Source organism: Lottia gigantea (genome assembly GCF_000327385.1).
Source record: "Lottia gigantea unplaced genomic scaffold LOTGIsca_3, whole genome shotgun sequence".
Lineage (NCBI taxonomy): Eukaryota > Metazoa > Mollusca > Gastropoda > Lottiidae > Lottia > Lottia gigantea.
The window spans coordinates 2,015,871-2,025,703 of NW_008708986.1; the positions used below are offsets into that span (position 1 = coordinate 2,015,871).

General features: G+C 31.1%; 1 protein-coding gene across 1 annotated transcript; it reads right to left on the reverse strand.

Moving 5' to 3' along the window:
- Window positions 1-493: 493 nt before the first annotated feature.
- Window positions 494-3,890, reverse strand: LOTGIDRAFT_104526 (hypothetical protein; the record flags this gene model as incomplete). The annotated part of the gene is made up of 8 exons (XM_009057140.1): window positions 494-574; window positions 713-821; window positions 1,005-1,078; window positions 1,423-1,538; window positions 1,743-1,829; window positions 2,170-2,363; window positions 3,335-3,462; window positions 3,747-3,890. Coding segments are annotated over 8 exons (933 nt in total), but the record flags the coding sequence as incomplete, so codon positions are not given.
- Between the last annotated feature and the right edge of the window lie 5,943 nt (window positions 3,891-9,833).

The following is a 9,833-nucleotide window of genomic DNA, read 5'->3' on the forward strand; positions in this document are numbered from 1 at the left end:
GTCACAGAACATTCCCTTCAAATAAATATAATGCAAATGCAGATCTATATGTTCTTTTCTGCTTTATAGGGGACTGCCATACAAGTAATGATCCCGTTAAAGATATTAGATCATTTCCAAATACATCAACTTTTGTATGTGGTTTATAAATGAGAAGGTTTTATCAAGTTTCATTAATACAAGAAAAGATATACACTCATTTGAAAGAAGAATTTATCATTTTTATTCATCTACAGATGAAATAACCACATTGCATTTTTAACAGATTTTGTTTCAAATACAACAATGCTCATAAACATATACATAATAATAGTAAATAATAATTGAATCAATATAGAAACAAAATGTGTAATATATAAGCAAGTGACAGTGACACATAAATAAAATATACATGTAAATAATTCATATTAAAGCAAAATTCTGGTTTTTGAGAATATAAATTCATTCATTTAGGAAAATAAATAAGTGAATAAATTTGTATTTAATTAGATATTTAAGAGTTACCTACCTTGCCCTGACTAGGTGGAGTTTTAGGACTCTGTGGGTGGGCATCCATACATTTCTGATACCTTAGCTGTAAATAGATCGAAAGGATTATTATTGGCGTTTTTTTACTACTAATTACTAGATGAAGTTAACTTGATTAAATTCAGATTTCGTAGTTGTCTGAGAGGCATCTCAGATATAATTTTGATTAAACTCAAGATCTTACCTTACAAGCAGCCTCTATAGTTTTACACAAAGGGCCACCAGATGGTTCACAATGAAATACATGGGCTACAAATAAGTTCTGTGCTGTATGTACTACAAATGCACACAACCTAAAAAAAAAAAATCATCAAATAAATTATAGATTCAGTTTGTATTCAGAGAATTCCCCAGATGATTAAATCAACTCAATGGATGTCAAACCAGTCACCTTCAGTTACCCAGTCTGAGCTAAATATCTATTGATCTGAAAGAGTATAGAGCAATCATTATAAAGAGTATTAAAATAAACTTACTTGACATTTGACATTGCTATACCCATGAAGGATAAGAATCTCACTCGGATTTCATCTAACTTATTCTCTGGATTCTACAATATATAAATACATGTTAATCAAGAGAAATGTCTTTATTTATCATTTTACCAGATGATTGCAGATAACTTATGTTAGATCTCTGCCGGTTAAAAAACATCAACAGTTCGAATCTCGAATGCAAAGGCAACACATATTCACCTTGAAGACAACAATTAAACAAGCTTCTGAATGAGACTTTCCAATGCCACAAAAGATGGTGTTCCAAATCAAGGTAAGAGATAAGTATTGACGTCCAAACATTCAAACCAACTGTACTCCTTTTTTTATGAGTTATATGACATTTGCAATCATCATAAATAATAAATAGATTAAAAGAAAGTTAAAAAAATAAGCTTACTCCATTTTCAGTAATAGTAATAGTAGAAGGAGCTATGGAGACATTAACAAAATGCCATCTTTCTGGTGGAACTCTATCATAGACTCTATTTACAGCTAGATTTAACATCTCCATTCCTACAGAGGAACCAAACATAGAATTACAATGTATTCACTGAATGATGGTCAAATGTAGTAAGGAAACAAACCCGATGTCTCTTTCTTGTATTCTATTCACAACAGAAAATTTTCATTTGTATCTGTTTGTTAAGCAATTTTTCCGTAGGATTTCATCAATCAGAATAGAGAAAGAATAACAAGTTGTACATTATAACAACTCACCAGTTGCTCTTGGAACAATTTCTGTCCCTAAATAATGACATCTTATAGACTTCTTAGGTTCTTCCATTGGGGTTGGAAAATTCACAGCTAAAATGGAAATTTAATTATATCTTAATTTCAATATTCAATTGAAAAATTAGTTGTTATTTATCTTGTTTATTCTCTTCTGATAGTCTAAGTGTCAGATTAACAATTAAAATCTGACTTCAATACTTTGGTTTCTTTGAATTGAAGGAGACCAATATGCTGGAATATAAGACTGAAAAGTGTTATGGATAGCTGAAATTGGCAACTGTATCCTTTTCACAGACAGAAGAAGTAATTGTCAGTGTAACTACAATTGATATTGAACTTCAAAAGAAACCACATCATACAAAAGACATTCACAACTTACAAGAGAATGACATTTTCTGTCCATTGGGTTGACCCATTTTTTCTAGATTTGGTAGATCAGTTGGTCTGTTCAGTTTCATGGTGGTTTGCTGTAGGGTTCTTTCCAACATGATCTTCTTACAGATATCCCTTAATGTATTAGCTATCTGTCTAGCTGGATTGTCACATCGGAATACATGACACATATGTCGTCTTGACATCTTGTCTCTTGCCACATACGCAAAATCTCTGTGAAGATGAATAAAGAGAGTAATATTATAAAAATAACATTGAAATCAGAAACTTCTAAAACTCACTTTTACATCAGAATCGGGTTTTACAATTCTTGCAAGTATTCAGTAAATCTTATTATAATCTGTACAATATGAATACACATGAGAGAAAATCATTTGATTCTTCACAATATACAATAAGTATTGTATTTGATAAATGTATAACCTTGAATGCATTGCCATTATAATGAAATTATTTTATAATAATAATATGTATCTTTATGATTAATCAAATAAGTGGTATGCTCATTACACCATCTATGAAATAAACTTTCATAAAATGATAAAATTACTAATAATTGACTAACAAATCATAATAACAATATCCATGATGATATGTTTATTATACCTAGAATGACGTTTGTTGATGATGAACAACAAGATGTCCATGGATTAAATGGTAATGTATAAAAGAAATGTGAATCATAATGATATGAAAAGGAATGATAATGAATAATAGTAATAATGTGAAATAATGATTGTTGATGAAAATGATCATGAATGACAATAACAATATTTGATGATCTTGAATAATAAGTGATAATGAATGACAATAATCATAATAAAATCAATGACTAATTTAATAACGTAGTTTAATAAGCAACTGAAAATGGTAATGGCTGATGAAACATTTAGCAATTACCTTTCCCTGATAGCATAAATAAATCATATACAGATTTTATTCAGTGAAATTATCAAAAGAGAACATAACTTTATGTTCCTTTGAGTATGACGAGAAAAAACTCAATCACAAATGATTGTGATTACCAACTTAACATCCATTTTAAAGAGCTAAATAATCTATAATTTAGTTTATCTTTCTATTTAGTACACCAGATGCAATGCATCTGTAATTATGATTTAAAATAAAAGCATATCTGATTGTAACATCCAGTCAGTAGGTGTTTGGAATGTTTGTAAACTTACCTTCCATTATCTCGCCCCACACCCCAGACTCTAATAGATTGTATTGGTTGAGAGTTGAGGATGGTAAAATCCTGGGTATCCACCAATCTTAAACTTTTACTATCTAAATCCATGAATAAATCTTTACCCTGTAAAACACAAACACACTTAAAATCAACATTTGATATACAATACTAGTGTGATATATCATATTTCATAATTTCCAAAAAATTAACCCATACATAAGCTGCAACTAAGCTATTGGTATTTGTATCACACTCCTATTATCCTATGTAACGCCATTTATTTGTTACACTGATAGTTATGAACTAGACATAATAAGTTTTGGTTAGGCCGTCAACCTACATAATTCTTCTTATATATATATATATATATATTATATATAACAAATAAAGAAGAAAAACAAACTTACATCTCCCCATCGTCCAACAACATCATTGATATCATTTCTACCTAATGATAAATCTACAATACATTTATTAACAGCTTTACTACTTCTCTCTGGTGTGAGATCATCTTCAGCTATACTGACCCAACCTAATGATCTTACAGCATAACGTATTGGTTTCTCTCCATTACTACCATCTATTGATACATCTCTTGTTGGAGTCTGTGATACTCTGAAATACAATCATCAAATAATGAACCAAACAGTAGTGTGTTGGAATTGCCGAGAGATAAGGTGCTGTAAAATCGAAATAATGAATCTGTGAGATAGTTCAGTTGTTAGCAAGCTGGTACCTGCAAGGCTATAAAGAATTCTAAAACCAAACAGCATTGAAGTTAAGAGATGTATACATATGTTATAATATGACCTTTGTCATTTTGCACCAATAATAACCTTTAAATAACAAGAAAATTTCTTTCAGAGCAACCCATCATACTTAATGTGTCTATATGTCAAAAACATCCATCAGATTTTATCCAATCCTACATTTTGCTATGTTTTTCATTGACATACTTTATCACTTGTAAACACAGGAAGAAACTAGAGAAAATCTATCAGTTGAAAAGTACCACATATATACCCAGATATTGACGCAGCAGAGCTTGATGATATACTTACAGACTCTGTAAAGATTTGGCAGCATACTGCAGAGCGTGACCTTCAAACTCCTGTAGATGGTCATCAGTATTAGATGATGATAGACTAGTAGGGGTTGATGGGATTGAACTAAGACTGTGATTACTCTACAATAGACAATTAAAACAATTGAGATATCTTTTGAATATTAAGTTAGGAAATTATTTGCAATAAATATCATTAAGGGCTCAGCTTAACCCTTTCAATCCTTGAACCTGGTTTACACGCCAAATAATTATGTAATGTATGGCAGAGTTGTTACCCAGTGACATCACACAATGTTAACGTCATACGCTTTAACTTATATTACTTGGAGTTCAGGGTATATGATGCTTTATTTCATTACACTCAGGGTTAAAAGGGTTAATGTCACCCTTATTACTTTTCAGAATGAAAATCTGACATTGGAATTTCCATGGTTCTTTCCTAAGTAAGTGACATCAATTCATTCAAGACTTCCAATCCTGACCCTTTATCTATTTTGGAAAATGACAAAAATAAATGACAAGTTGGAAATATTAAATTGAAGTGTACATGTAATTTTTTCTGAACCCTGACATTTCCATCCTGATTTTTGAGGATGTCAGAACAGTCTGTGATTCGTCCTGTATGAAGGTAAATCATTGACAATAACTGATGATTCAATCCTTACACAATATCAGTAGTTATCATCAGAAACCTTTTAAAACATGTAAAATATTCACAAATAACACTGATATAACTGACAATAATGACAGGTATATGACAATATCAGTTCAATTACTAACATTTCTAATATTTCTTATGAAACCTTCTCATAATGGTTTGAATCATCTAAATATGGTATCATTATGTTGTTTAAACATTTAAGTAAGAAAAACATTTGAAAGAAGATTTATGTCTCTTCAACCAAAGCTGGTTAATGCAAGCTATTGAAATTGTTTTTACATTGTACTTTTATGCAGCTTATCTTATTTTAAGCATATAGATCTCCATTTTAGAAATGTCTGATCAGAATCCATATTTTAAAAATATAAATATTCAAATTGAGCTTTAAGTGGAACATTATACTCAAGATAATACCTCAACATCTTTTTGAAAACTTGAATGATATTTATATTAAAACAATAGAGATTAGTAAATAAGATGATGTTTTAATGTAATGACAAGTGTGAGGTGAGAAGATTTGTAAGTTGTAATAGAGAATATTGCCTGAGAAATTCATGGCATTGATTGTGAGTCATACAGTAACAAACTGTAATAAGTTTAGACCAGGTTTCTCAATATCAATTCATTTTCTTCCACAAGTTTGAACAAACACTAAACCACAGTTTGATTGGACAAAAAATGTTTTCGTCCTCCAGCAACCCTCCTTTGAGATTTTGATTAAACAATAAAACGCTTGACTTGAGGTATGGCAGCCATATTAAAGATGTAGTTATGATGTTATTGTGGAGAAGTATATTAAAAGTAAATGATGAAAAGTGTGTTATTTGGTAATAAAAAAGTAACGATGTTGACACAATGGTGACAGTAATGATTTTTATAGATAGGCTAACAAGTTCTTCACAATTATTTATACCTATTTTTATTACTCTTAGTAAAAAATAATGATGCATACATGGAAAAATGTCATGACTTAAATTTCATTGACTGTAATTAACTAATGTTCATTTTAATAATATGGTGACTGTAATTATTTCTTTAATAAGTTTTACACAAAACAATTATATTATTTCTTTCCAGTAAATCCACAATGATTTTCAACATGTTTTTCAAATTTCAGGAATAGCACTTATGTCACTGAAGTATTGAATATAACTTATAATTCTTAATTTATTTAGGAAGAAAACTGAGATGAAACTCAAATGGGGAAGCCTCTTGAATGATATATGATCAATTACTACTAATCCATAAAGGGATGATTTTAAATTCATTTCTAATGATTTTCTGGAAAAAGTTATCAAAGTGCCTAAAGCTATTTGACTTAGCAACCATGATTAAAGCAGAAATACTCTAAAATTCTATTTTAAAATCAAAGGAAATTATTGATGTAAAATTATCACTAACAAGCTGATTATTACTCAATAAATAACACTAATCAAGTGATAAACAGATAAAAAATGATTAACGTTAAGGATGTCATGGGGCAATTGATTAACTAGCTGGCAAAAAACCTTTAAAATTATATCATTATCAAAAACACATTTGTATCTTAAAATCAATTTTCTGCAGTATGATTAAATTTAATGGATTTTATATTACATGTTTCTAGTCAACTATATTTCCGGAGGCAAGTTTGATAGCATTCTTTCAATTGATATATATATATAAGTTTGTTTAATAAGGCGCTGTATTATCAATAATTCACAAACCCAACCTGCGACAGGGTAAAAGAATGTGCACTACAGCCAGGAATATACAGTATATCTAAAGAATTTCAAGGGGAATATATCAGACATAAGAAATGTCATTTGATAGGCCAACTCTTTTGAAAAGTCCATATATCCATCATGTTTTGTTTGGAATATTCATTACAGCCTTTTCATATTGAATTTCCAAATGTCGATGGATCTATACATGGAATAACTTGACACTTTTTCACATTATGCTCAGGATCTGTTGATTAATGGACAGTCAATTTACATATAGAATCAAATATCAAAATAAGTAACTCCTGAATACTTACCAACTCTTTACTTAGTGCCGAACGTAAAGAATCACCCTGGGAGGGTGAAGGGAGCTCTCTCTGTATGGTACCAGATTTAATATGCCAATAATATGGTCCATCATCATCTGTAACATACAAATATAACATATGATTTTGTAGAGAAAATTCAGTCCATAATGATTCATATACTGAGATATTTAGTAGGTTAACACAAGTATTGAAGATCATCTAGCTGAGATATAAAAAAATCTGACATTACAAGCAAACATCTGAAATACAATTTCTAATCAATGACGACCAGTTACATAATTATAAGATCAGGAAAAAAATTCATAGCAATTCTCATATTTTCAGTTATGAAACTTTCAAAATTTTGTGTCTTATCTCTAACAGAACTGACCTTCATATTTCTCCCATCCATTGGGTAACTTTTCCTCTTCTCCTTCACCATTTTTATCTCCATTACCATCAACTTTATCTTCCTTCTACACAAATAAAATACCAAAAGACACATTACATCAATAGACTTATTTCAACAAGAAATGAAAGGTAAGATATACAATATACTCTGCGTAATCTGACATACACTAGGACTGCAAAATAATATCAGATTAGCGAGAGTGTCAGAGTACTCAAAGTTTTGACATTTTTTAACATGTGCCACGTGTTACTATTTATATCTCAGTGACCAACATTCTACAGATGGTACCTTTCTAATAATAAGACGATGATAAAAGGCCATTCAGTTGTATACGTTACTATTATTTAATAGTTCATATTTTGAGCTACCGTACATACGCTTTTTATTGGAATTAATATTATATTAATTTTTAAATTCTTCTCTACGTTTTAAAATGCTGCTTATTGTTGTTCAACGTAAACCAAATTCCATAGCTAAATATTTCTGCCAAGAGCGAGGCACTTTTTCATAATCTCCAATAATTTGCTGTTTCATATCCAGAGACACATCAGTACAGGCATGCTTCGCAGGACTAAAATTGTTAGCTTGAGAATTTTGAAATAACGCGTAACAAAGAATGGTCAAGTTGCATATTTCTGTTCTAAACAGTGTAATAAATGATACAAGTACCAATGCCATTTGGTCTTAAGGCAACGACCTTGATCTTGAAGCGATGTCATTGGCGGTGACTAATCAGCAGAAATTAGTTCAGCAATCTTTTGTTTTCATGTGATTTGATCTGGATTATCAATAAAATAAGCGATTATCTAATTGATGATAATTGTCGAGACCATTGATTAAGTGTCGTAATTCATAATACACAGAGTGTCAGAGTACTCAGATTTTTTTAAACTAGCCTAAGAATTAAATCAATCGGAACCAGAAAATGATGTTGGATTACGCACAATGTCGGAATACTCAGTTGTTGGATATCACAGAGTACACCGTACTTTACCTTCACAAACTTAAATTTGGAAAAAAAAACAAAGCTCTCTTGTAACAAAAATCTCACCAATACAAAATCAACATTCAGCAGAAATCAAATAATGTGAAGCACCAACATCTTCCAAGTATGACCGATTTTTTGGAATATTTTACACAAGGTAACTCTTTGTCTGACTGAAGCTGACTTGCCATAATTTTGGTCTATAATCTCCAATATCAATTTTCAACCAAATATTGACAATGTAAAATTTATTCTTACAAAAATCATAATGCAGTATGTCCTCTACTAACCTGTTCCTTATCTACACCTTTCTCCTCCCCTTGTTTCTGATGACCAGAATTATCACCATTAGCGTGAGGGGTGCCAGCTTCTGATCTGGAATCTGATTGAATACCACTATCATTAGAATCAGGAGAGTTGATCCCTAGGTTATCATCAAACCTGAAATATTGAATATACTGATATTTGTGAAGGTAATTTCCATGAATTAGAGGATAAAATTGATTAATTCACTGTCTAGCAACTTTATAAGGTTCTGAATATAGGGCATGAGGTATTTGTGATCTGCTACATCTCAGCCTTCCAGTCATATTCTGATGACTTTTAATTTTTGCCCCAAATGTCCACAGCTGTAATATCTTCAAGAAAGACTTAATATATATATAAAGGAAAAACACAACTAAAGGGAAACATACTTCTTAGTGATAGAATTGATTATCATAGGAGTGGCCTCTTCTTCAGTCAGTTCAAAATCATCATCAGGACTATCAGAGTTATCTAGATTGGTAGCTGCTGCTTCTCTTGCCTTAGCTTCCAACATAGTATAATAACTCAAAAAACTGTTTGGTTGCTCACTCAATCTGTTTGATATCACTTTCTTCAAAGAATCAGATTTATTCGGAATCAAGTCTGATTTCTCAGACGAATCTTCCTCCGTGCAATTCTCAAAACTTTCATCTTCACTGTTTTCTTCCTCACTGAATGGAGAGTTCAGCTTATGGAGGATGAGATCACGACTAGGTGTACCAGGACTGGTCAGTGACGAAGGGCTTGACGGAATTCCAAGATCAGATAGATCTAAATTTGCATATTTCTTGCGCTCCCTTCCTGGTGTTTGGTCGTTGGGTCCATTCAGAGAGCTGGTTTCTAGATTATTGTTATTATTAGAGTTGAGACAATCCTCAAATTGGTAATTCGGATTGGAGAAGCTGAGATAACTTGCATCAGTGTCTGAAATGATAAAATGAGGAGTAAATTAGTTGCTGAAAAACTTTGGTACACCTGATACCACTTCAGATATGGCTGCAAGTGACAGATTGACAGAATTTTCATGTAGAAATATAATAACTGACACATAGC